Source organism: Lepisma saccharinum, chromosome 24, assembly GCF_977018435.1.
Source record: "Lepisma saccharinum chromosome 24, izLepSacc3.1, whole genome shotgun sequence".
Taxonomy (NCBI): domain Eukaryota; kingdom Metazoa; phylum Arthropoda; class Insecta; order Zygentoma; family Lepismatidae; genus Lepisma; species Lepisma saccharinum.
In genome coordinates, this window is record NC_139252.1 from 36,973,999 (window position 1) to 37,001,798 (window position 27,800).

The 27,800-nt window shown below is 38.9% G+C and overlaps 1 protein-coding gene across 1 annotated transcript in view; it reads right to left on the reverse strand.

The window, feature by feature from the left end:
* LOC145977964 (salivary peroxidase/catechol oxidase-like) overlaps window positions 1–27,800 on the reverse strand; it is a 53,520-nt gene that overhangs the window by 16,628 nt on the left and 9,092 nt on the right. Inside the window, exons 3-6 of the mRNA XM_083110308.1 lie at window positions 23,014–23,278; window positions 17,982–18,190; window positions 12,349–12,522; window positions 2,282–2,463 (exon numbers count right to left, since the gene is read on the reverse strand). Coding sequence (XP_082966434.1) covers window positions 2,282–2,463; window positions 12,349–12,522; window positions 17,982–18,190; window positions 23,014–23,278 — 830 coding nt within the window. The remainder of the gene's footprint in view (window positions 1–2,281; window positions 2,464–12,348; window positions 12,523–17,981; window positions 18,191–23,013; window positions 23,279–27,800) is intronic.

Below are 27,800 nucleotides of genomic sequence, written 5' to 3' on the forward strand. Positions count from 1 at the left end.
TGCTAGAAGCACAACGGGTTGGTTCTGAGGCTAGCTGCTTTCACTCAGTGAATCGGCAGTCCCCTCCCCTTACCTCCCCTCCCACCTACACACAGCTCACGCTGTAGCTGCCTTTTAAACGCGAGGCTTTTGACGAAAAGCCTCACAGTTCGGACCGAACGCGCTCTCGTCTTTCTGGCCTGACTGACGACATATCTGGAAGGATCGGCGGAACCAAACGTTCGGATTACATAGTTTAATTCGTTTCAACGAACTTTGATTGTTACAGGGTACAAGAACATTTTAATTTCAACATTTTTTGGGTAGGCTAAGCCTCATAGGAGCTTCGCCACTGATATTTATGTGAATTAATATCCTACTTATAATAAAAATAGTAATATTTCTATAAATAGTGGTTTAGTAATTTCAAGTTTCCGTAGCTGTATGGAAAATTTGGATGAAAGTGGGAAATTTAGCACGTTTGAAAAGGAAATTTTGCTTTCTGGTTATGAATACACTGAGTTTAATCGGCAAAGCAAATAAAAGACTTATCTATGCTAATAAGGGTGATGTTATCTGATCAGTGATCACTAGAGCCCGAATTTGTATGCAATTACATATTCTATTCCTTTCTAGAGACATACATTTAATAGAAAAATGTCAACGAATTTAACATATTTGACAGGATATTACATATTTTATATATTTGCTAATTTTCTTTACATAAAACAACATATTTCGGTAATTTTACCTATGTTGATTCTTTTTCCTATATTTTCGAACCCTTAAGACATGATGAAGAAAATTTGTAGCTCATATGGTGCCATAGTTTCTAATCACCTAGAATTGATTGCAAAGTCGAAAGACAGACTGAAGGAAAAAAAACGGGAACTATTTATTTATCGAAATATTTCGTTTCGCTTTTAGATTTAGGCAAAGCACTCAGAAACTTGGCATCGATGGTCAAGATAATTACTATGCTAAATAGTTAAAGAAAAATACATATCTTGAAGAATTCTTGAAATTGCTTGGATACTCTATTATTATTGTTACATATTTTTATACAACATATTCATATAAATATATTTTTCATAATACATATTTAGGTACATATTCTATCAATTATTGTTACATATTTATGTAACATATGTTATACATTCCAATGTAAAATGGTTAACTCTGTATTTGAAATTATTGTTAAATACATAAACAAAAGGTGGATTGTTTTAAATCACGATTTAAATCAAAATTTAAATCAATCGTTTTTAAAACCACTTTCAATAAATACGGGTGGGCCATAAGTCAGTTGTCACTAGCAATCGTTAGACTTTGTTTTGCCTAGCATAGTGGAAGTCAGTTGTGTACTTGACTAGTGCGTATTACCCAATATAAGAATGCTGGGTAATACGCACTAGTCAAGTTCACAACTGACCTCCACTACGCTAGGCAAAACAAAGTCTAACAATTGCTAGTGACAACTGACTTAGGCCCACCCGTAAATTAGAGAATAATGTGCATATGGATTTTGCAGATATCCGAATCTCTTCGGTAAAAGTACATTAATCTCGTAATCATTTAATGGTGTTTATCAGGCTCTAAGAAGGAAGGAAACAAATATACATACACTGATGGGATGAAGGTTATACGAAAGGATATGTAACACGTAAACTGTAAACACATTTAAATTTCTCTGATTTAAAATTCAATTATTTTTTTGGCAAAGATTGCAAACATTTTGTGTGGAAAAATATACAAAAGACTAATCTTTTAAACCGTAAATAGTGTCATTCTCATTTCACTGTAAATAAAAATGGCAGCTAATATTTTGCAAACTATCATATTAAAGAAAATAGCCAAAATTCAGCTACAAAGACTATAAGAAAATATTTTAAGCTACAATTATAGAGTACATCCTGTATGCTTTATTTTTACTGGAAGAAAAGTTAGTGAAACATTTCCATAGTAGGTTCATATATATCAGTATCAGAAACAGAAAAATGTTTATTTACATATAATGTTTTATTTGCATTAATGAAAATCTTCAAATATTTTACAAGGCTCTTTACTAGAAAAACCTTTCTATAAAATACACTTATATCTATATGTATGGTTCAAAAAACGTACAACCAATTTTAAGCGATATCAATCAAAAAAATCTGATTTTAATTTAAAAAATCACCAAATATGATTTTTTTAAAAATAAAAATCATGATTTTTATCTACCCTGTATAAACGCATTTTGTACTTTTATATTACATAAATATAAGAGGTCTACTGATCACTGATACGAGTACAAGTTTACCTGTTCAGCAGGTCCCAATCTGCAGTCCGGTCGTGGTGCGAGGACAGTTCTCACGAAATTCATGCACGTCTTGTTGAATTTAGAGTAAAAAGGGTCGTCTTCAGGTATAGGAATGGGCATGCAGGCAGCAGGGCGTTTGTCATCCGGCAAATGGCCTCCGTCAGAACTGCAGCACGTCGAAGCTAAGTAGAGACACAGGCATTTAAGAACATACCCCTATTCAGCATCCAATCAACGTTTCTCATCCAATATTCATCAGTTTCCGGAGTGTAAACTAGAGAAGTATTTATTTTACACGAGAGCGCTCAACTAAACTTATATTACATTTCTTGGATCTGAAGTGAAAGAAAGTAATAATTCTTTCCGCACAATTGATGCATGCGTCACTTCAGATCCAAGAAATGTAATATAAGCTTAGTTCAGCGCCCTCGTGTAAAATAAATACTTCTCCTATATGAAGAAATTAGAATGTAGAAATGCTCATGAATGTCGTCGCAGAGCAAGCTGTCCTTTCTCCAACAATTGACGCATGCGCAACATGCACCGCATGCGTTCAGGAGACGCCTCTGGTGTGAACGTATTAAAACTAAAGCCATGAAAATAGTCCAGTCAAGGTCACGCCACCCACTTACAGTGTTGCCAATGAGCAACAATTTCAAGCGACGAAGTCCACCGAGCAACTTAGAAGTGTGGCAACCCTTGAGGGTCAGGGGTCTGGAGGAGGCAAGGGGAAGCTCCGACCTTGACTGGTCTATTTTCGTGGAGAGAGCAATAATCGAATTGATTGATTTCTATCTCCAAGAGGGAGAGTCGCTACCGGGAGAAAAAGAGTGGGCTAAGGCCCGTCGTGAAATAACCCCTACATATAACCTCCATGGAAAATTCGCAGAATCATTTATGGTGCTATAGAGGAAGGATCATTCAGTCACAGGCATGGGCAGGCTTATTTATTTGGGGTTGCCTTAAGGGACGTTTCAATTGCCTCTCGACATTGTTTGCCTGTTGTAATTTCATGTTCCGTTTTCACAGAGGCTATTAGGCATATGGAAATGAAAGTATGACATTATACTCTCAGTTGCAGCATCTTTCCAAAAATAGCAGCTGTTTTCATACTGATCGTTTGAGATATGTATTTTAGGACATGAAATCAAGTTAAATGAACACACTTTGTTACACCTTTTCGTGAGATTAGCACATTTATCTCCTTTCTATCCACTCTTTCATGCTTCAGCACCTTTTCCCTCCCCTTTTTTCATGTTTTGATAAAAATTGAACAGAAGAATAAATGATGTTCATTCTTCTTGAGCAGCTACATAAAATCATATAGTCTCATTTTGTAGAGCAGAACGAGAGCTATAAAATGGTATAATATAATCATTGCAGCCCCAATAGTTCCCAAGATAATGTAGCAAAACCAGCGAGAGAAAACGCAAACACAAAAACCAGAGTTCTCTATGCGGTCCGCGTGCATTATATACAGAAAGCGCAGAAAAAGAGAGCATATAAGAAATACATTTTTTTTCAGCACGTTTTTTGAAAACATTTTCAGAACCTTCTTTTCCCTTTCTTGACCATAATTTTGCTTGCACCTTAAAATCCTTTATCCAGTTATCACTTTAGCGCAGGTTTTTCTTGTCATTGTGACGATATTCAAATAATAGACGTAAACAATTGAAAAACCAATATTGGTACAGAACGAATGTTATTCAAGGTAATAACAGTTGAGTCCCTCTCGATAAATAAATGTGGCGATAATTAGATCAGTTTTTCCACGTTTTATACTGCTCATAAATTCATAATATATGATATGATATGATATGATATTTATTGATATTGGTACGAGCCCTTCGGCTGTGCGTATCTTACAATATTGTTACATAAACACCCCGACCTTAAACATGCACCCCATTTATCATACATTCAGAAACATTTATAAACAGAAACATTTGGAAAATAATTACATACTATGTACATATATAAATAGCAATGTGGTCCTCTTCTTACATTTGAGATTGTTCATTTTCACAACACTACATTACACTCTCCACTTATGCTTGAGCCCCTGCTGTTCCGTACCCTTCACTTTCACTGACTCCTTGCAGCATTTTCCTGCGCTCCCTCCAAACTGCATGAAAATAGGAGCCCAGGGCTTTGATATTTACATTCGTTATATCACTCCTCTCCTCCCTACATATAGCCTGGATGGTCTGCTCAATGCTGTCCCTTGCACTGTGCCCCCATTTGCGTTGTCTCAGGGGTGCCGACCAAACACACTCGTGTACGATGTGAGCCCTCGTCTCCTCTTCGCCGCATAACGTGCAGATGGCACGACCGTCCGGCCCCTTTAGTTTGTGTTGCTTCCACCCCCTAGCAGGAACCAGGCGAATGCACGTCTTTGCTGGTACGTATACGTATCAATGTATCGTTTTCTCCCCCATTCCACCCACATCCCTGGCGGTTCTGCGGCGACGAGCGTTACCTTCTCCCTACATTCTGCCATGATGTCTTGCCTGCTACTGTCCACCAACCTTTCCCTTATGATTTGCAACATCCCAGTTTCGCACCTCCCGGCCCTCACCTCTTCCCACAGTTCCCCCCACCCATTCTGTACAAGTCGTCCTTAATCCCACTTGCCCAGTGGCGTGCGAACCCTTCCTCAATCTGAACTCGCAGACACTGTTGTTTCAGGGAGTCTCCGGCCCCTTGTTCCAGCTTCATCCAGTACTTGAAGCATCTCATCCTCGCTTCGACATCCTCCCTATGTTTTTCCATATCCCTCAGGACGCCACACGTGCTTCCACTCGTGCTGGTTCCCAGTATTTGTTTTAAAAACCGCGCTTGTATCTGATTCGCTACTCGCCCCCCTACCCTCCCCCATAGTTCCGCGCCGTAAAATAGGGTTGCTTTCACCGTTGCTTCATAAATTTGGTCCAGCAATCTCACACTGACTGTAGAGACTTTCCGTTGCAGTCGCTCTACCTTGCCCAGCCCATAACAAGCTTTTCCCTTTCTGCCTTCGATGTGCTTTGTCCACTCCCCTGCCATACTCAGCGTGATGCCTAGATAGGTGAAACGTTTGACCCTTTCCAGCTCGGAATCCCCATAGGTCCACCGCTCCTTTGCTGCGAAAACATAACCTTTCTTGAACGCCATTATTTTAGTTTTTCGTGTATTTACCTTCAACTTCCATGTTGTGCAATATTGTTTAAGTCTGTTCAATCCCCGCTGTAACCCCTGTACTTCGTTTGATATTAAAACGAGATCATCCGCATAGAGAAGCATTGGTATCGGTGTCCCGAGTATTTCCGGTGTTTCAGCTTCTTCTTCTCCCACGAAGCTAGCAACGTCATTAATAAAAAGAATGAAAAGTAAAGGTGAAAGTATGCATCCCTGCTTGACGCCTACCGTGCTCTCGTGCTGCCCAGACACCACCTCCTGCCCACATTTGACACAAAATTTGACCCCTCTGTACATATTCATTAGCGTATTAATCATTCTAGCCGAAACCCCCATGTCCCATAACTTCCCCCATAGCATTTGCCTATTGATAGAGTCAAACGCCTTTTCGAAGTCAACAAAACAGCAATATAATTTTCCCCTTTTCTCGTTTAACTTGCTTTGGATCAGTGTGTTCAGGACAAAAACATTATCTACAGTGCTATAATTGGACCAGAAACCAGCCTGCAGGGGGGTCAGTTTATCAAAAATATCGGCCCATTTTCTCAATCTGTTGTATAGGATACTACAATATACTTTTCCTAACACGGGCAGGAGAGAAATACCTCTGTAATTATTAGTGTCATTTACATCCCCTTTCCCCTTGTATAGAGGACAAATAACGCTCGTCTTCCATATTTTGGGGAAGGTTCCACTATTGAATATGTTGTTGAGCAGAGACCTTCCCGTTTCTGCCAATCGCTCGTTACAATTCAGCACCTTCACGAGATCTGGCCCGATACCATCAATACCCGCCGCCTTGCCGCTCCTCAACGAGCGAACAGCGGCATCATATTCCAGCCTCGACACACTTTCGTCAAGGATTGGGACAAAAGTACCCAGGAACCTGCCCTCGTTTGGAATAGCCCCTGACCCCCCCCCCCCCCTTCCAGCAGCTTGAGAAAATGATCCTCCCAGCTCCGTGCACAGATACTGCCCATTGTGTACCGACTCCCTTGCAGGTTGCGAATAATCCGCCACAAGTTCCTCGTATCCCGGCCCTGGATGGCCTCCTGAAGAGCCCTCACTTTCCTCTCCCCCCACTTCTCCCTCTCCCTTTCCAAAACTTGCGCGTAACTCCGGCGTTCTTCTAAGTAATTTAATCTAGAATGCTCAGTTTTGCGAGCACGGAATTGCCTCAGAGATCGATCCAGTATTCGTTTGTGCATCTTACATACGTCATTATACCACGTGTCAGCCTTGTTGGGAACTTGGTGACGTGTGTCCCGCAACATGTGCCTCGCTGCTAGCATTATGATGTGGTAGTATACAGAGACCCCTCTTTCCACTTCGCCTTCGCCCAACGCTCTTTCCATTTCCCTCGTAAGCATAACCGCTATATCATCTTGCAACCCTTGTTGGAACCACTCTAGCCCCTCCTCTGTAATCTTACATTGCCTCAGAATCGAGGTTTCTTGTTTTTTCTGCCAAGGAATCGCCACTGCATTAAAATTAACCGCGATCGGACACTCCACTTCCAGCACCAACGGAAAGTGCCGACTCTCTGTCCGCTCGTCAACATAGAACTCCGCCACCCTATTGGCCAATCCGCAAGTTGAAAAAATATAGTCAATGACAGACATCCCGGCTTCGCACACAAATGTGAAATCTCCCTCGAAATCCCTCCCGTATTTCCCGTTCATGACCTCTAGTTCAAAACTCTCCGCCAGGTTGAGCAACTTTCTCCCTTCCGCATTTATTTGTTGATCTAGGCTTCGTCTGACCCTCCCTCCCCCTCTTCCCCGTTCGTCATGCAATCCTCCCCTGCAATTCTCGCATTAAAATCCCCCAGCAACAGCACGTCCGTCTGCGGATATTTATCTTCGACAAGGTGCAGAAAATCAGCTACTCGCTCGAAGAATCTGTCATTGTGGTACTTGGACGAGATTGGTTGGTTATAAAGTGCAATCAAACATAATTTAATATTGTCTATACACAGGTGCACGCCTAGAATCCCATTACAGTCAATTTCTATTTTAGTCAGTTGTGCCCGTAGGCTTTCTTTCACGAGCACCATCAGCCCCCCTGGACACCGCCCCCTCCCAGCCCGTCTCTTCATGATCTGTGCATACCCCACCATTCCCAGGCCCTGCGGCGTCTCCGCCGTGCTAAACCACGTTTCCACAAATACCACAACGTCAAATTGGGTGACGTATCTACAGAATTCAGACTGAGAAAGTTTGCCCTGCAAGCCCCCAACATTCCAGCTAAGAATTTTCAAAACCCGTTTCGAAAACGCTCGGGGTTCGTCACCAATCTCACCTCCCCCCACCCCCTCTTCTCCCAAATGTCGCGTAAACTCATATGGTTCCTGCCTGATGCTCCCTAGAGTCGACGAGCGATATGAAAGCGGCTGACCTTGACAAGTTCGCGCAGAGAGAGAGGGAGATACATTTCCGCTGTTGCCACCTACTCACCGTTCGAGGTTCTCGCCATTCTTTCAAAATAAAAAAACAATGGCTTACATTCGAACAATTGTAAATTGCCGCTGCACGGCTATTATTGCAACAATCGATACCAATCCTGCACGAGTATTACCAGAAAGCTTTAGACAATCGTATTGTGCTGTAAATTAAACATGTAGAATCTTGAAAGTAAGTGAAAGAAGTTAAATATTTTATTGACCATTATTGTATAGAGAAAAAGTTCTCTTGCGAGCCGATTTTTATTAAATTAGATTTGAAATAACTTCCAGTGAGAAAGTTACAAAGAAAACTCCAAATTTTAAGTTCGTATAATATTTACAGCGATATGTTATTTCGTTACTGAGAAAACGAGAGAAGAACTTGATTCATTCTTTCGCGGCGCGGCAAAGGCGACTTCGTTTGCCGCAGATACCATGCGCCGGTCTTGTGGGACTCGCAATAACAAAACAACTGTCTGGCATGCATAACATGAACTGAAAATAAAAAATAAAATGCCATTTACTTACATAACGCTCATTCCGTACTGCTGTCAACCTCGTCACTTGATTCAAGTTCTTCGGAATCCGTGTGTTGCAAATTTATAATGACCTTCTCGATGACATCATCTCTGACTATTTCACGCTGGAAGTCATCTTCTTGTATTTTTTGAGCCACACAATCTGCCCACTCGGAAACACCTATTCTGTCTATTGCTTCGTGAGTCAGTTTCTGTACGTCGGCAATTTTGAAAGTCTTGTTCTTGTCAGCTACGTACCCCTTCACCTGGGCCCAAATCATTTCAATCGGGTTGTACTGACAATGATAAGGTGGGAGACGAACAACTCTGTGACCATATTCTCTTGCTATTATATCGATTTCGTAACTTTTGTGAGTTGGTGTATGATGTTTCACCAACTGCAACAATTCTGCTCGGGTTTGCGTGCTTGTGTGGGGAATGTTCTTGTTACAGAGCCATTCCATAATATCCGCCTTCCTTGTATTCGAACAAGGCGTTTTATCCACTTGCAAGGAATGTATGCTCGCGTTGTCCATTACAATCACGGATTCGGGAGCGAGAAACGGCAAGAACTGCTCGCAAAACCACTTTCGAAACACGACAGACGTCATTTCTGAATGATAGTCAGTACTGTTTGTTTTGGAGCGGAAAACCAATTTACTTTGGGGCACAAAGCCTGTAGCAGCTGAACCAGCATGACACACTATAAGACGAGCACCTTTTCCTAATGGCACCTTTAACACACCAGAACCATCACTCATTCTCCAGCAGCTCGTCTTCCTGTGATTCTGGTTGACCCAGGTTTCATCTAAATAGTATATATTTGCAGTACCAGCTTTCCTGATTTCGTGCATGGTTCTGAGGAAGATCAATCTTGCAGCTACAACATCACCCCTCTCCATTAAAAATTTCCTCCCGTCGTTGCCTTTCCTATATCTGAACCCCATGTTTTTCAAAATTTTTAACACTGACCACGTACTGCCTGCAAACCCGATAGCTTCCTTCAATTTAGCCCTAAGTTTCACTGCAGTAGGAAATTCGCCATTTGCGTACATATCAAATATAATATTACTCAATACCCCTTTATCAAAATCGTCCAAGTGCGTAACATTCTTTCTCCGATTACGACGTTTGCCAGGCGAGCGAAAAAGAACCAACCCTGTATCACCGATCGACGACCTGGCTTCCTTCGCAATCGTCTGAACTGTACGCAGACCTATCCCACATGCAGCCGCTGTACGCTCCTGACATTTGGCAGCACTGCTCCCTGACGAACACGAGGCACTGTCTGCACTGCGAGATTCACTTTGGAAGAACTGATACACTTTGTACACCATATCTCGCGCTTGTTTGTGTAGAATACGACGCTTAGGTGTTTCTGTAGCCATCTTGCACACGTATATTGACAAATTTTTGTGATCACACTGAAGAAACACGAACAGTCACAACGAAAACCAAACCGATTCTTGCCGCTCGTAAATCAAAAGAACGACATCGCGCGTTTTGCACGGAAGTCTCCACCACCTCCTTTTGCTACTGCGCATCGAGGCTTCTTCAAGGTCAGCCGCTTTCATATGGCTCGTCGACTCTAGTATTGTATCAGTCAGTTCGTAATTATACTGTGTGCGATTTATAAGGTGAAAACATCTTTATTACACGATTGCCGATTTTTATAACAAACAATTTAACGTTTTTTTGTTGGAATGAAATACGTAGCTTAATTTTTTGAAACACGGGATTAAGTTTATTATTTTAATGGTAGGCCAACATTTTATATTTTCAAGGAGACATCAGACTCCTGGCCCACGCCTATGAGTCACACACACACAGAATCATGAAAACATACGAGAGAGAGAAAGCGACAGCAGAAATAAAGTGATAGAGATAAAGAGAGAAAGAGATAAATGAGATAATAAAATAGAAGAGAAAATGAAGGAAACCTGACGAAAGGAGGAAGACAGGAAAAGAGGAAAGGAAAGGACAGAAAAGAGGAAGAGTTTCAGTTTTTAAGTCGATTTCATGTACAGAAATTATCTCTCCCTGCACAAAACCGAAGGAAATGTTTTGATCTGAAAGTGAAGTTTGGAACTTGTAGTATCTGTTGGAGGTAGAAGCTACTAAGAAGTTTTGTATTTGGAGCAGCCAAGAACTAGAAATAATACTCGTGTTAAATGTACGTAGACGAGGAAAGCTGTGTTTTAAAAATGGCTACGTGTATTTATTAGTGTTGAACTGTACTACATGCAAATAAGATTTATCGCCATCTTTGTCCTTGGCACAGTGTATCCAATTGATGAACAGAAAAATGTTGCACTTTTGGGTGAATAGGGTCACAAAAATCGGGTGAATATGGTCAACACAAGATATGCCTATTTGCCCTGGAATAGACTTCTAAAATGATTTGTGTCCTACGGATGGGGAAATATATAAAGAAATCGTCAACTTCGTGGAATGAGGACATGCAGAAAGCGATTAAGGCATTTAGGGAATGTAGGAACCAACTACATGCCGCAGAACTGGTTGGCCTTCCTTCTCCAAAGAGGAATACAGAGTGGCCAGGACCCTCTGAGCAGAACGTGGATCAGAAGGATGACTGGTATCGCAGCTACTAAAAATATGTTCTGTGGTTTTTGTCTCGATACCAGTGATATGAAGAAAGATTGCGTTCGAATTTGTCAAGTCGCCCGCACGCTATCATCATCATCATCATTATCATGTTGATAGTCCGAAAACGTCATTGATGAAGTAAACAATACTACTTGTGAGTTATGGAATGTGAAGTACTAATACAACGACCCTGTTTCTGTGAAATTGGTTGATTGTGTACAGTGGCAAGAAAATCTAAGATTGTTATCACAGAGGAGAATAAAGTTTATTTGTGGAAGATGTGCGAGCAAAAGATACGCCTACACTCTACGCATAAGGTTTGTATTGGAAATTAAAAACTTATAATGCATATTTCAATGTTAGGTGACTGGCTCGTTTTACCCTTACATGCAGTGATGTGCCGTAGACTATAAGTTTACGTTTACATGCGTTGTCTACACGTAGATTACATTGGGTTGTAGTTTACATAGACTACGTAGACAATTTAAAGTGCATTAAAATTAATTTTCAATGGTTTCATGAAAGGAAAGTGACATTTTTAACTATATTGGTTCCTAACAAAATGAAAAGAATCCCATTTACAACAAAATTTCTCTTCTCTTCTATCATCAACTATGGAAGAAGTTAAATAGTATGCAAAAAACAACAACAGATGGCAGTCGTGAGACAAAAGTGGTCTTTTCCCCATAAAACACTAGAATATTTCCTATATTAGGTTTCTTCCTAGATGAGGAGTTGTTCGAATTTGGAAGAAAGACTATGAAAAATTCTCCTTACACATCAGCAACTGACACGCAGTATAATTTTCTATTTATTCCACGGCGCCCTTTGCTAAGTTATCACCTTTCGCCATGTTGTTTACATAGACTACGTAATTTAAGTGTATAAAATAGTCTACGTGTAGAATGTAGACTATCGTTGTTTACGCGTAGACGCACATCACTGCTTACATATGACCCGATTCACCCAAACTCTTAAGGGTTAAGAAGGTCATTTAGAGTTGTAGTCTAAAGGCCTTGGGCAAAAAATAAGAGAACTTAACAAATTATTAGTTAGGCTACTGGAAATTATAGTTAAAGGATCGCCTTATTACCATATTCCTAATAGTTTTACATTTGAGTGAAATTATAGGAAATATTTATATTGTTTTATTTTTTCACCCGATTCATCCTAAGTTACCGTACATTATTTTTGGATTTGTAATTATAATTCCAAGAATGTAATGACGTAATATGATTATGAAACTAAGAGAGTACATTGTGTGTTAAACAATCCTTCAACAATACATTGGTTCCAAAATTTGGATTTAAATTCACACTCACTTGATTCTGGGCTTCCGGACAGAGCCATGTCATGTGTTATAAACTGTCCCCACTGCATCAGTGCCAGGAGACTCACATTGTCCGGCTTCTCTATGTCCGGAAACAAAACGCTGCTCAGGTATCGTGCGCTCGGTAGTGGTTCTCCAGATACCGATACCGGAGGATCACTTATACCTGCAAATAGAAATATGTCAAACAACCAGGATTTTTTCTTAGAGGGGTAGAGTTTATTATTATTATTATTATTATTATTATTATTATAGTTATTATTATTATTATTATTAGTTACTACTACTACTTTACAAATCATAAAATTCAAATTGCATTGAAAATACCTTCAAATGACTTTATCACCTTCAAAATAATCACCAGAGGAGGCAATATACTTTGTGACCAGCGTTTGTACAGGTCTTGGAAACACTGCATTGACAGTAAGTGATCGCAAAATACGCGTAACATTTAATTCAATATCCGCGACGACGTCAACTCTTCGCCCTTTCATAGCCATCTTAAGCTTGGGAAAGAAATCAACAGGCGATAAGTCTGGAGAATATGGAGGGTGATTGATCACTGTCACTGAATGTAAGGTATTGTTGTACAGACAATGCGGTATGAGGCCGAGCATTATAGTGTAACAGAAACCATTGGCCAGAATCACAGAGGTCTTTCCTATCCCGCTTCATCCTGTTTCTGAGTCGACCAAACACTTCCTTGTAATACCACTGGTTGATCGTTTGGTTTTCAGGGACAAATTCGTGGTGGATCAGTCCTTGGGAACTTCCTCCACATTGTCGTCATTCCTTGACGTTAAAGGGCGTACTGATCTTGGTTCATCCTCGACACTTTCACGTCCACCTTTGAAACGATTGGCCCAGTCATACACCTGGGTTCTTGATAATGATGCATCACCATACACTGCCCGTATCATCTGTAATTTTTCGGTAAGCGATTTACCCAATTTGTAACAAAACTTTATGCTGTAACGTTGTTCCATCTTGGTGCAAGTATTTTGTACGCCGCCTGCACACGACCTGCATCTGACGCACGCTTGCCCCGATACCTACTGCCTGTAACACGTTGAAACATGCACTGACCTGAGTTTAGATGTAGCTCTTTGCAGTGTTGCCAGAATAAGGTACCTTTTTATTTGCTTTGGTTCTTTTTTTGACAATCCGGTTTCTTTAAGGGCGGACCTTGAACTTTGGCGTTGTATGCAAGTACAGACTCAAGTTTACTGAAACCAATAAGTTGCTGACCAAGGCAGTTTATTAAGGTAAAAACACTTAACACGTAACGTTTCGACCCTGTATCAGGGTCTTCCTCAGACGAAGAACTAAACTAAAATGATGAAATAAACTACACACAGAAAGATTTCATACACATAGCAGGGTCACAAGCCACACAACAACAAATCAAATTGACAGTCCTTATCTAGGAAGATTTCTACAAAGGAATTAAACATATCACCTCCTGAAGGGAGGACGCACTATTTTAAGTATAGCCAGCAAGAAGAATGAAGAAAAGAGAGAGGAGGAAGAGGAAGGGGTTATCTACGAGGTGAAGTGCAGAGGATGTGAAAGTGTGTATATATAGGGGAAACGAAGAAGAGACTTAAAGACAGGTTAAAGCAACACATGGATGATGTGAGATTGAAGAGAGACAGGAATGCCATATTCAAACACACTAGAGAAACAGGACATGAAGTTGAATGGGATTCGGCTAGGCGAATAGGAAAAGAGAAGAGAGAACTAGTGAGAAAATGGAAGGAGGCCAAAGAAATAGAAAAGAAAGGAGAAGACGTCATGAATTGGAATGGAGGGCTCAAGATAAACATGGAATGGAAGAGTGTGTTAGAGAAAGTTGAAAGGATGAAGAAAAGGAATGAAGAAAAAAGAAGTATGAAGAAGGAAGAAAGAAGAGAAAAGAAGAAGACCAGAGGAGGAGGTATTCACCCATAACCAGAAAGGCAGGAGGGGTGGGGGAGTGGTGAGCAGGTGGTTCTTAGACTCTTGCTGATCTTGACCTGCCAATCACCTGTCAGTGTAGTAGACCCATTAGTCAACAACTGTCAGGAGGTGATATGTTTAATTCCTTTGTAGAAATCTTCCTAGATAAGGACTGTCAATTTGATTTGTTGTTGTGTGGCTTGTGACCCTGCTATGTGTATGAAATCTTTCTGTGTGTAGTTTATTTCATCATTTTAGTTTAGTTCTTCGTCTGAGGAAGACCCTGATACAGGGTCGAAACGTTACGTGTTAAGTGTTTTTACCTTAATAAACTGCCTTGGTCAGCAACTTATTGGTTTCAATATGGAAACAAGGCTTAATTATATTTCAAGTTTACTATAAAAGGTAAAGGTAAAGTGTTCCCCTGTGCTTAGAACCAAGCCATGAAGGCGTATAGGGGGTGTGGGGGTATTTACTATTTACTATTTAGATAGGAATTGGATTCTCCTTGCTTCCCTTCAAGAAATATTTAGCCTATCACTTTGTTATGAACAGTTCTTTTTCTTTTTGTACTTTTTCACAATGCACAGATATCAATCAGTCAGAGACCACTTAAACTACTGTCCTTCATGGTACCTCAGCTCCATGTTATTACGTGCATAAGGGTACTGTAAAATAATAATAATAATAATAATAATACGTAGTAGTTACTGTAACTACCGGCCTGTAAGTCACAGAAAACAATACTTACTTACTTACTCCTTGGCTGCTACAGCCCCTAAAGGGCCTTGGCCTCTCTCACAATGATAGCCCATTCTCTTCTGTCTTCTGCTCGACGTCTCCACCGTCTTACTCCCATCCTCCTAAGGTCCTCCTCAACGTCCTCCAACCATCTTTTCCTTGGCCTTCCTCTTAATCTTCTCCCTCCTGGTGTCTCTTTATAGACCTTTTTAACCGCTCTGTCTTCAGGCATTCTTTCCACATGTCCTAGCCACCTCAGTCTCATGCTTCTTATATCGGAAACTATATCTGGTTTTTTGTAGAGTGCTCTAATTTCATCGTTTCTCCTTATTCGCCATTGTCCATTCTCATTTACTGGCCCGTATATTTTCCTCAGTATCCTTCTTTCCCATCTTCGCAAAAGTTCTTCATCTGCTTGCACCAAAGTCCATGTCTCTGCTCCATATGTCACCACTGGCTTTACGACTAGCTGATATACTTTGATTTTCAAATTTCTACTCAGGCTGCGAGATTTGAAAACTCTTAACAGTGAGAAATAGCTTCGATTACCAGCTGCAATTCTTGCTTTTATTTCCTCCTTAATATTATTATCCACGGTAACTAATGTTCCAAGATATTTGAAACTTTTCCATTTTTCATAGGTGCCTCCATTAAGTTGTATATGTTGGCCTTCCCTGAAATCCATATTTCGCGCTGAGAACATGTATTTAGTCTTGGGTTGGTTTATTTGGAGTCCCATCTCACTAGCTGTGTTCTCCAATCTTTCCAGTCCTTCCTTCACTTCTTGACATCATATCAATGTCATCAGCATATGCTAGATTTTGGTTCACTCTGTTGAAGAGAGTTCCTCCTGGGTTACACCCTTGATCCACTCATGATCTTTTCTAAAGCTATATTGAATAATATCGTAGATAGCACATCTCCTTGTCTCAAACCTTGGTTCACTGCAAATTCCCTTGTGAGCTCTCCTTCAATCTTCACCTTGCATTTAGTACCCCTAAGCGTCATTCTGGTACAGAAAACAATACTTTTAGTTATAAAATATATCTACAATTTCAGCATTCGAATTACATTAACTATTTCAAGAAATCTCAGGGTATTGGGGGGGGGGGGTCAACATAGTTCATTGTTATATTCAAAGACACTTTCAAAAATAATTTATTACTGGATTCGGTGACCTGTTTCTGACCGGAGTATTTATGGTACTATGTGCAGACCATTGTAATCTGATCACATTGGCATTTTCTATATATGCATCGTACATACATACGCCGTCAAACACTGACAAACTTTTGCAGATCGTAGAGGATATCAGCATCCTTAGTAAATTGTTGCTTGTTTAGCGCTCTATTCGGTGCTACGAGCCCTCGAAGAAAGGTTTCTATTCTGTATGCAACCACGTGTCACAAATTCACCGTTGGCACTGACATGAACTGAGTGTTTTCATTCCAGTGACAATAATGTAAATTTAGCATTTTAATTGATTGTTAGTTTCTCCCCGCAGAATAAAAACACTCGGTACATGCCAATGGTAACCGTGAATTTGTGACACGTGGTTGCGTACATACAGAATGGAAACTTTTCTTAGAGGGCTCGTAGCACCGTAACGAGCCCTAAGCATGCAAAACTTTACTAAGGAAAGTTGTGAGCTACACGGAAGTGTTAACACACTTCTTGATTTTCGACACGTGGTTGTTGCATACATACCGAATGAAAACTTTTCTTAAAGGGCTCGTATCACAGAGCCCTAAGCAAGCAAAAATTTACTAAGGAAAGTTGTGAACTACAGGGGAGTGTTAACACACTTCTTGATTTTGGACATGAAGGTTGCAATGGCAACATGGAGAGAATGGAAAGAAATACATACTCTAGAATGCAATGCAACAGTTTTTTCAATAATTGAGCCTATATTGACAGAATTGAAATAAAGTTACACCCAGAGGCGAAGCCAGGACACAATCTTTGATTATAAATTGTGTTGATGGATGTTTGTTATGGGAAAATATTACTGAAATAATAACGTTTAGTTTATTTGTGTACATAAATTTGTCAGACATTAAACTAATAAAGTAGAAAATTTAAGACTTATGCGATGCTCGACATGTATGCAAAACATGATAACGAACCTTCGTGGTAGAGTGGTTATCACATGGCACTATGACGCCAGAGGTCTTGGGTTCGAATCCCAGCCTGGACATGGATGTTTTTGTGAGTATCCATCAATATCATCATGCCATCACTCATCCTCATCTTCGCGATTAGCTGAAAGCAGCAGAAAAGTTAAGGAAAATAAAATCAAGTCAATAAATAAAAAAATAATGGTCAAATTCGCGGAAAAAGACTAACAATTGCTTAAAAATGCTAAATTTTCATTATGCCGAGACTTCCTATTAATGAGTAATTTGTTTCGTGTATATTTTTATTCGCTGTAAGTAATTTTGGCACAAAATAAGACCCCTACGTATGGGGGCATATAGTATTGGTCAAGGGGGGCCGTGACTACCTCTGGAAAATGAAGGTCAACCAGAAAATATATATTTTTCACATATAATTTCATTTCAGCCACAATAATATGTGTTAATTATTGCATGGATATGTTAAATTCAAATTTAAGTAATGTTTTTTGAGGGAACAACACTATTATTGGGGAAAATGTGCCTTGTTTGCCCCCCCACCTGGAAAAAATCCTGCTGACGTCCATGGTATTGGTCTTTTTAGCTTTATTTCCTTGCACGATGTGAAAAGAAGCGGTTAACGCCATTGTAGATTTTTACACACTAAAATCTATTTTGAAGAATGGCTGTCTTGTTTCTGTAACATTTTTACATTGTGAAATAGTGAAATTTGTCTAAAATTGGGAAAGGGCATAAACTCACTATGCCCAGACCCGACTACGCCAATGCGTGCGCCTTATGTAAAACCATACCACGTGGTCATAGATCTCACCGTTACTGTAGTTTGGCTGTAGTAGCCGCTGAAAAGCAGTCTTCCCCATGCCCCAGGTTGGGTTTTTCAAATTATTACAGGAACCGTCAATTGTTCTGTACTTGCTATTCGGATCACACGTGATATCCTCATTGCAAGCCCCTTCTTTCGTGACGGTGATGTTGAGGAATTGCAAGATGTTGGCTGCCACTGGTAGCCTTATGTTGTACCTGAAACACAAAATAATATTATCCATGAGCTTTCATTATAAAGTCAACAATAGAAACAAATGTGGTTTTGTTTGTCAAAGACATTGGGTATACGTGAAGACACTAGTCCATGCATACAACATGGCTACTACAGTAGCATTGGATTATCGAGCATTTCAACTGTTGTGACAAGTACCTTATGTTCTTCTTTACAATTATGAACAATATTCTGTTGCTATATGACGGTGAGGTGAACTTCCTTATGAACATAAACATTAGCCTTGTCACTGTGAAGGACTTTTCATTTAATGGAAGCGTCACACTGTAATTGTTCGTGACAACCATTCATAATGCGCAGCTCTTCATGGATGTATCCGATTAAAATCTTGTGAAATGGCATGCGAACTTCTCTCCATAGACATCACTTTGATCTCGATGCATTACCGATGCACTAAACAAATTTTAAGGCATTTTTCTAACACCTCGAAAAGGAGCAAATTGGTACAAGAATTCAGTCATAACTTTTTACTGGTTAAAGATACGTCGATAAAACCTTCACCATTGAATTTCTCGTTCAATTCTAGCCTGATTTGATATATCATATCACCCTCTTCCCATTTAAAATTCTGAAGTTGAATTCAAGATGGCGGACATCAAGATGGCTACCGACCATGCGGGTGACGACAATGTGGTTCCCCCTTGGCCAGGCAACGATTGGTCATCGCCATTTTCACATTCCATGCCGCAGTGGCCTTGTACTGGGGGTGTTAAGTGACTTATTGAGCCACGCTGTAGATATGCTAACGTTCTCTTCTGCCGGCCGGACCCTGTGGCCGAGTGATATCGACCTCCGTGGCGGAGTGGTTAGCACAGCGCGCTACGACGCCAGGGGTTCCGGGTTCGAATACCGCTCGGGCTTGGTTGTTTGTGAATGTCCATTCATCAATTTCGTCATTTCATCACTCATCCCCATCTTCGCAAATTAGCGAAGAGGCACAAATGGCGAAGTAAAATAAACTAAATCAATCAATCAATCAATCCATCCTCTTCTGCCGGTTGCCGTACACTTCCTGTTTTCTAAGGGCATGGAAACTTAACGTGGCATCATCCTCTAGCATCTTTACCAGAGAGAAAATGTGCGGTGTTTCCCTTGCTATAGTGCTGTTCAATCGATGGTTAGGTTAGGTTAGGTTAGAATGCAGCAACAGTTCTACCCATAGCTGCCCTTCTGACTTTCCCCCCAAGATCATGAGGCTAGATGTGCACCAGGTGGCCGCTGGGTGCGTGCGGATGAGCACGATAACACTGCAAGATAAAAATATTGTGCGGATGAGAACGAAAATCGGATTGTGCGGACGTGCACGTAATCTATAAAACAGAATATAAGAAATGTTTTCGTGATTGAACAATTTACTACTCTTCTCTCAAGATTGCGCCCGTTTATTGCCTAAACTTTATATTTTCCCAACAGATGTTGCTTTGAAGAAAATTACAGAATTCCTTCTTGTAAATATGGTTGTTCTTATCTGAATATGAACGGACGTGATTCAAAAGTGGCACTTTTCTTTCGAAACTGTGCTGTAAATTAATTAATGTAGTTTGCATTGCCTGCATAGACGTAGACAAACGTATAAGCAAATGTAACCTATGTAGACAATGCATTTAAATGTAGAAATACAGTCGACTACTGATTACAAGGAGAGGGATTTTTTAAATTCCGATTAAGACTCTAGATATAAAATTGATTATGTAAACGGTTACGGTTATAAAATATTATTTTATACTTGGAACGATTTTTAACTCGAAACATTAAATGAACCTATGCCTAGATAAACAGATTTTGGTACAACTATTACCTCAAAAATGAGAATTCTTTGATATTTTGAGCAAATTTTAGGCATCTTTTTTTTATATAAATATCATGGGACCGATTATGTTTTGGATTAAGTGTAAGAATATGAAAATGTAAACTTTCGTCCAGGTTTATGCAGATTATATTATACTTTTTGAGATGGTTTTTACGGTTAATCTGTTGATTAAATGAAATATAATTTAGAAATTTATTTCTACTATCATAAAACAAGTGTTTTAATCTGTTTTGATTAATAATCTAATTGATGGTATTTCCATCCGTTCGTTTCGGTGGTGTCACCATTAGGGATGTGACGAAGGTGGGTTATAGCTCCCCGTGAAAAAGTCTTAGCCCTCCTCCCCACTCACACAGCACACACAGGAAATTTCGCGAATCATTTAGATACCCTGTCGCACCTTTCTCTGGAGCAAAGTCGCGCATAGTGTCAGAGTTGTGGGGAAAATCGAATGGACAGATTTTTTAATGTTAAATCTGGGTGATGGGATTTGTATCTCAACATAAAGCGATGCAGTTCTCATTCACTACCAAGCGAAAGCTGTAAATATTAGCTAAACTTGAAATGAAGGGGTAGTTTTAATTATAAGATAATGTGATAGAAATATGTTTGATTTGTTGTTTTAAGTCCACTTTATGCACAGTAATGCTAATCGGGACTAGACGTACAGTTTAAAGTGGAATCCAAACCACTTGTGGGATCGAACCCGAAATATACGTAAGGAAGATGTGAAAGTTTCTATGTGAAAACTGTGGACCTCTGTGGAGGTGTGGTTAGCACAGCACACTATGGCGACAGTGATCCCGGGTTCGAATACCGGTCTGTGCATTGTGAGTGTCTTTCTATATCATTACTCATCTTCATTGTTGTCATTACTCAAAAGTGGCAGAAAAGCGACGCTAAATAACAAAAAAAATCTATGTGAAAATTAAAAGCTCATTTCAAGATGTCTATTATCCCCAAAACCTGCAACAATGGAACTTACGATCAATATCTACTTGCCACAAGATTCGAGGACGTAATTTTTATCAAATACACTTAAAGCACAGAAAGGCTAAACGGGACTGGACCTACAGCTTAAAATGATATCCGAACCACTAAGTCCCTCCACCGGACATCGAACCAAGTACTCTTTGATTGCAACGCCACAACTAAGGATCTCCTTAGTTACATCTCCATGCAATAACAAATTGATTTCAAACCTATTTCGGACACTAAATATTATCATCACAGACTGAAAATTAGTTTGAAAGAAAATCGAAAATACGAGGAATATCTATCGTTCTTCTCATATTACTATTACTTATAAAATAAGAAGCATTTCATATCACTGTCACAGTGGAGGCGATTGGATTCCAAAACTGGTGGGGGGATAAAGTGGCATAACTGGGGGGCAAGGACAGTTTACTTTCCCTTGCTAGATATGGTTTACTATAGTGAGGTGGCAAAAAGTGGGAGGGGGAAACTGCACCCCCGCTTCCCCTAATGTCCACTATTGCACTGTCACAATATATTGCCACTATTTATTGAAGAAACAACAATGCTTCAAACACAGAACCCGACACCGAAGGTTCTATTTTTGCTATTTCACGCCACTGTTCTACCACTCTCGCTTAATCGCGACGATCAAGATGTAATAGATGAGAATAAGATGAAGACAATCACACATTTATATTTTGAGGACCAAGTTATAACCGCAGATATTCGACTTTGAAGCGCGTTACGCAAACCAATTTGCCACGGGGAAGGCTTTTTCGGGTTTATCAATTCATCAAATTAATATATTCATCATTCAACTTCCAAAGGTAGAAAAGCAAGGTGAAATAATGAAATCGATAACATATCCACTTATCACCCAGCAATTTCATGGTGATCAAATCCACACACAGATCTCTTTTGGTAATCGTTTTGCAGAAATTCCTTGAGGATTAAAGATCGCCCACTTCCTGGTTCAGCTCGAAAAACTTCAGGTACCTTATCAAAGTTGCTCTTGAACACGCAGGGTTTCTAACCCACTTCGCCGTACATCCTCCTAATACCTTTGCTGTTGATTGTACCAGGCTTCGCCATTTCACTGACACTCAATACTGTCATTCACTGTCACACATTAAAGTTAAAACTATTCTAAAAAAAACTCACAATAAAAGTATAAATATAGCAGATAAGTACACTTTCAACCCAATAGGAGTGCCGCTTACAATGCGTTTGTTTCTGCGTAAACCCAGATCGCATTGTTTCAACAATCGTTGCAACATACTCCCGAACACACGGAGGGAAGGGAAGGTAGAAGGCGCTTCTTCCTTCTTTCCTCTAAACTGCACCAAATAGACAATAGTTGAATGTTTTGTTCAAGGCGCTTGTTCATTCTTTCCTCTAAACTGCACCAAATAGACAATTGTTGAATGTTTTGTTCAAGGCGCTTGTTCTTTCTTTCCTCTAAACTGCACCAAATAGACAATTGTTGAATGTTTTGTTCAAGGCGCTTGTTCTTTCTTTCCTCTAAACTGTACCAAATAGACAATTGTTGAATGTTTTGTTCAAGGTGCTTGTTCTTTCTTTCTTCTAAACTGCACCAAATAGACAATTGTTGAATGTTTTGTTCAAGGCGCTTGTTCCTTCTTCCCTCTAAACTGCACCAAATAGACAATTGTTGAATGTTTTGTTCAAGGAAAAACTAGTCGTACAAAATATTTGATATCTTGTCAATAAAGGGACCAAGGAAGATGCTTTTTAAAAAGAAGAAAAAAAGTCATGTAGGCTGAGTCAATGAAGGGACAAGAAGGAAAATGTTTTTAAAAAAGGACAAACGGAATGTGGGCTAAAGGGGGAAAAAAGGGAAGTCAAAATCATGTAATCTTGTTGGTGGAAGATAATTATCAACACTGTTGGTATTTTTTTCATGATCCATGTTGAAAAAGAAAAAAAGAAAAGGCATTGTAAATTCATCTTAGTTTACTTTAGACACAGACTACTCACTCATCGGCTAACATCTTTGCCAGTTTTTCAGCGACATAGACGGCAGCTTTCGAGTCCTTGGAAATTTTGGCTACGTCATCTTTGTCATATGAAAGTCCCGTGGTCAGGTGATGTCCAAAGCCTGCCGTTCCTTTCTTCAAAGATTCCAGCTTCTCAAGTTCAGCTGCAGCTAGCTTTGCGTACGAATCTTTCGACTCTTTCTCGACGTGGAGTTTCAACATGCTTTCGACCTCCTCAAGTTTGGAAAACCATTCTTTCTCTTCATCTGCAAAGAAGAAGTAAAATCTCTAACCAATGAAGCGATGGGCGTCGGAACGGGGGTGTGGTTCGAACAACTCTTCCCCCCCCGTCTCGAAATTGGCATAGTTCATTTCAAGTTACAAGACAGCAGAAAGCTTGTTATTTTTGTGACAACAGATATTATGATCAAATAACGAAAGTATAAATGCGTTACATAGGAAAAAATGAGTATAAAATGCAGAAACCAGTTTACGTTGTTCATATTGTATCACCCAATCCAAATGAATAAGCGCTTACAAAATGTGAGTTTTATGCCAGAGAACAAATAACATAAACTTTATAACTCGAATATTCCCTTGACATCTACAGCTTTTTCTAGAACTAGGAATGTAAAAGTTAATAACAAAATTGAGGCGTAAAGCTCTTTCACATTCCCGCTACAAGGCTCACCCATCAACAGCGGTCTCTTTACTATAGGCTCCCCCTTTTATATAATAACCTGCCTGTAAATGTTGATATTTTCTTGTCAGAACAGTTTCCGACAATCACTAAGAATGTACATGTAACAATTTCATTCTGTGCCATCTTGAATTGTCTTATTCTTTTTTGTTTGTTTGTTTTTGTTTCCTTGTTGCTACAGTTTCAGTATAAAATGGTCTTTCAGTACTGTATCTGAAATAAATAAATACATTTCAGGGTACTAACCTTAAGAAATGTAAAAAAGATAACGGAAAAGCAGTTGTGATGGATATTCACTCAAAAGTCGAGCCAAGGATATAATAATAATTATAATAATAATGTACTGATAACGTGGTCACCTTGTATTTAAGTGTGTTTAAGTTCGATTCCCGGTGGAGGTACTAGTGGTTCGGATCCCACTTTAAACTGTAGGTCCAGTCCAAATTAGCCTTCATATGCATAAAGTGGACTTAAAACCAATCAGTAATAATAATAATAATAATAATGAAAATCTGTAATGAAATTGTTTTTTTAGTTTAATAGTTATCATAAAGAATTATGAGCGTGTTAATAATAATTAGTATTGTTATTATTTCTGCTAAGCAAGTTTTATAATTGGGCTTGGACACCCCCCTCTACAAACATATCTAGCGACGCCAGGGTGTGATATGGAGCATGACAGTGGCAAATCGTGGAAGGATAGACACAGGCGTGTGAGTTGATACGGTTATGGCTGTGATTTTTTAAGAAGCATCAATATTTCATATGTTAAAATACGAAAAATGTAGAATATAGAAACTTAACATATTGTCTGAATCGCATTGTAAAAAATTATTAAGCACATTACCATAACTAACTAACTCTCTAGCCTTCTTAAACCCGAAGGTTCATGGCTGCAGCAACACAGGCCTTCCATGTTTCCCTATATTGAGCAAGATCTATATACTCTTTTCCATCTCTACCGATTTCCATTAGGTCCATCTCAACAAGAATCCTGTGAACTCCTCTTTCCTCTCCCATTTGTGCCATATGGCCTGCCCACCTAAGTCTTCATGATTTAATTATTCTAATAATATCTGAACATGAATACAAATTATGTAGTTCTAAATTATGTAACCTTCTCCATTCACCTGTCTCCTCATCCCTTTTAGGTCCAAATATTTTCTAAGGATCTTATTTTCAAATACTCTCAATTTATGTTCCTCTTTCAATGTAATGGACCAAGTTTCACACCCATATAATACTACAGGCAAAATTACTGTTTTGTATATTTTAACTTTTACTTTCTTAGGTATTAAACAAGAAGACAAAAGTTTATGAAGAGAGAAGTAACATGCATTTCCTGAATTAAGCCTACTTTTTATTTCCTCTTTAATATAATTTTCATTTGTTAATATTACTCCTAAGTATTTGAATTTGGAAACTGGTTCAAACGAGTTGTTATCAATAATTAGATTTTGATTATTACCTAACACTTGGTTTCGGCCTGTAAGCATATATTTAGTTTTATCTTTGTTAACTTCCAAACTTCTTTACCAGTTTTGAAAAATATTTTAGCATTATTCTTGATTGTATTTATATCATCCCCTAATAAATCTACATCATCTGCATATGCTAACAACTGAGTCATACGATTTAATTTTAGTCCTTCTTTAGTTTCTTTTACCTTCCTAACAGCATATTCTAAGACAAAATTAAAGAGCATACATTTATATTATACCTAGGTATACAGAAAGTCGCCAACTCAGTTATCCATACCACATAAAATTAGTGAAAATAAATATTCACAAGATGTTCTAAAAAAAGTTGCATTTACTTCATAATTTAGATGTGGAAATTATGTTTCGGGTCATAATGGCAAATGCGGAAGAAAGCCAATTTTGCACATCTTAAAATCCTGATGAACAGGATCTGTCTTTTGGAAAACACATTATTGGAAGCATTCGTGTATGCATAGGTTGATTTACATGATTGATTTACATTTTTCTTTCTGATGTAAAGGTTATTTTTCTGATGGCAGATGAAGACAGCTTATGATGCGTTGTCTTTCTTATCACGAGCGAGCTTTATTCAAGCCAGTCTTGTAGCGATATACTTTATCATTGATTACACTACGCAACAAATAATAATTACCTTGTTAAAAGATATACCATTAACAATACCAATGGATATAAAAATCATTCCCAGAGAATTAACTTTCTATAATCACCTTGTTATTCGTGCCTTTTATAGAACTGTGCAACATAAGTATGACATTCCTTCTGTAAAACATATGTTACAGAGAGCAACGTAATGCCTATACAACACCTGTCCGAATTGAAAGAGAAAATCCAACACGTAATTGGAAACAAAGTTGGAATAATGTAATGGCGACACATCTAACGAGTAAGGCATTATCTATATGGTATAAAGTAATACAAAAAGTAATTGTAACAGCAGACAGATGTTATAAATACGACTTTAGCAATTCCTCAAATTGTAATAATTGCCATGTCCCAGAATCGATTACTCACAAGATCACTGAATGCAAAAGAGCAGCCATAACGTGGCCAAAATTAAGGATCATGGTCAGTAGAATTTGTCGTAATTCACCAAATCAAGTTTCAGCGAAATACATTGTCTTGCCAGTTTCATTTCTTTCCAAGGACAAAGCAAAAAAAATAATAATAAAAAAAAATTGTTAATAGAACAATATCAAATGTTTTTATTTCCTACAGGAAGAAATATATTTATCTGGACTTTGGACTGACGCTAATACAAGAATATGACAAAATGTCTCTAGACTATAGAAAATTACATTATGCCAACTTTTTAAAGGTAATTTGTAAATAATATAATTTATATACTTTGTAAAAAAATATTGTAATTGTATGATTTACAAATGGAAATTTAAAACGTGGTTAGCATATCGCGCTACGACGCCAGGGGTCCCGGGTTCGAATCCCTGCGTGGGCATGGATGATTATGAGTGTCCATTCATCAATATCATCATGTCATCACTCATTCCCATCTTCGCAAATTAACCAAGAGGCACAAAACGCGAAGTAAAATAAACTAAATCAATCAATCAATCAATAGAAAATTCACTGGCTTAAGTTTCATTGAATACTTTTTGTTACACATAGGTAAAAGGATATTAATACAGAATGTTATATTTATGTAAATTGGCCACTTATGTTTGATAAATAAATAGAATAATCCTTGCCGTCGTTGTAGCACACGTGTTCGTTAGCATGAGTTCGTTTCAGTTTAACACTGAAAATAACTTTAACGGTGAAACATAACAAAGCCTTCATATTTCTCTTTCATCGCACACGACACTATGTTACAGAGCAAGTCGTTGAACGGTGATTCCGCCCGTTCAAGGTTATTTCGTGAGTGTCAACGAAACACGGACGAGCCGGAGCATGGAATAACTTGAAATATCTCCCTTCAAAGTTGAACTCAAAGTTGTTTACAGGGTGGCCTCAAGAAACATTGAATTTTGAAAAAATAAATATGCTGACTAAGGCAGTAATTTATTTATTAAAAACATAAACTAAACGTAACGTTTCAACCTTCTAGCAAAGTCTTTTTCAGACTCTGTAGCAAGTACAAAAGTAACAAGATACAAAAACAGGTCATTATATATACACAAAACATTACTCCCTCCAGACTATTAGAAAGTTGTTCTGGAACTTTCTAGCACGTGGCTTTCTCTTGTCAACTGCACTTTCACCTAAAAGGCTAAACATATTTACTTCCATATAGAATGTGGTTGGGCTTTATATCTCACGCTCTTTTTCCTTCATTTTCTTCCTTCTTCTCTTTCTCTCTTGTGCTTTCCACTGTTTCTAACACCTTCTTCCATTCTTTGTTTAACTGCAGTCCCCCATTCCAGTTCATTGTGTCTTCTTCATCTTTCTTCTCTATTTACTTTGCTTCCTTCCATTTTCTCACTAGCATTCTCTTCTCCCTTCCTATCTGCTTAGCCTCATCCCACTCTATGCCATGTCCTGTTTCTCTCGTGTGTTTAAATATCTCATTTCTCTCTCTCTTAAGTCGTACATCATCCCTATGTTGTTTCAACCTGTCTTTCAGCTTCTTCT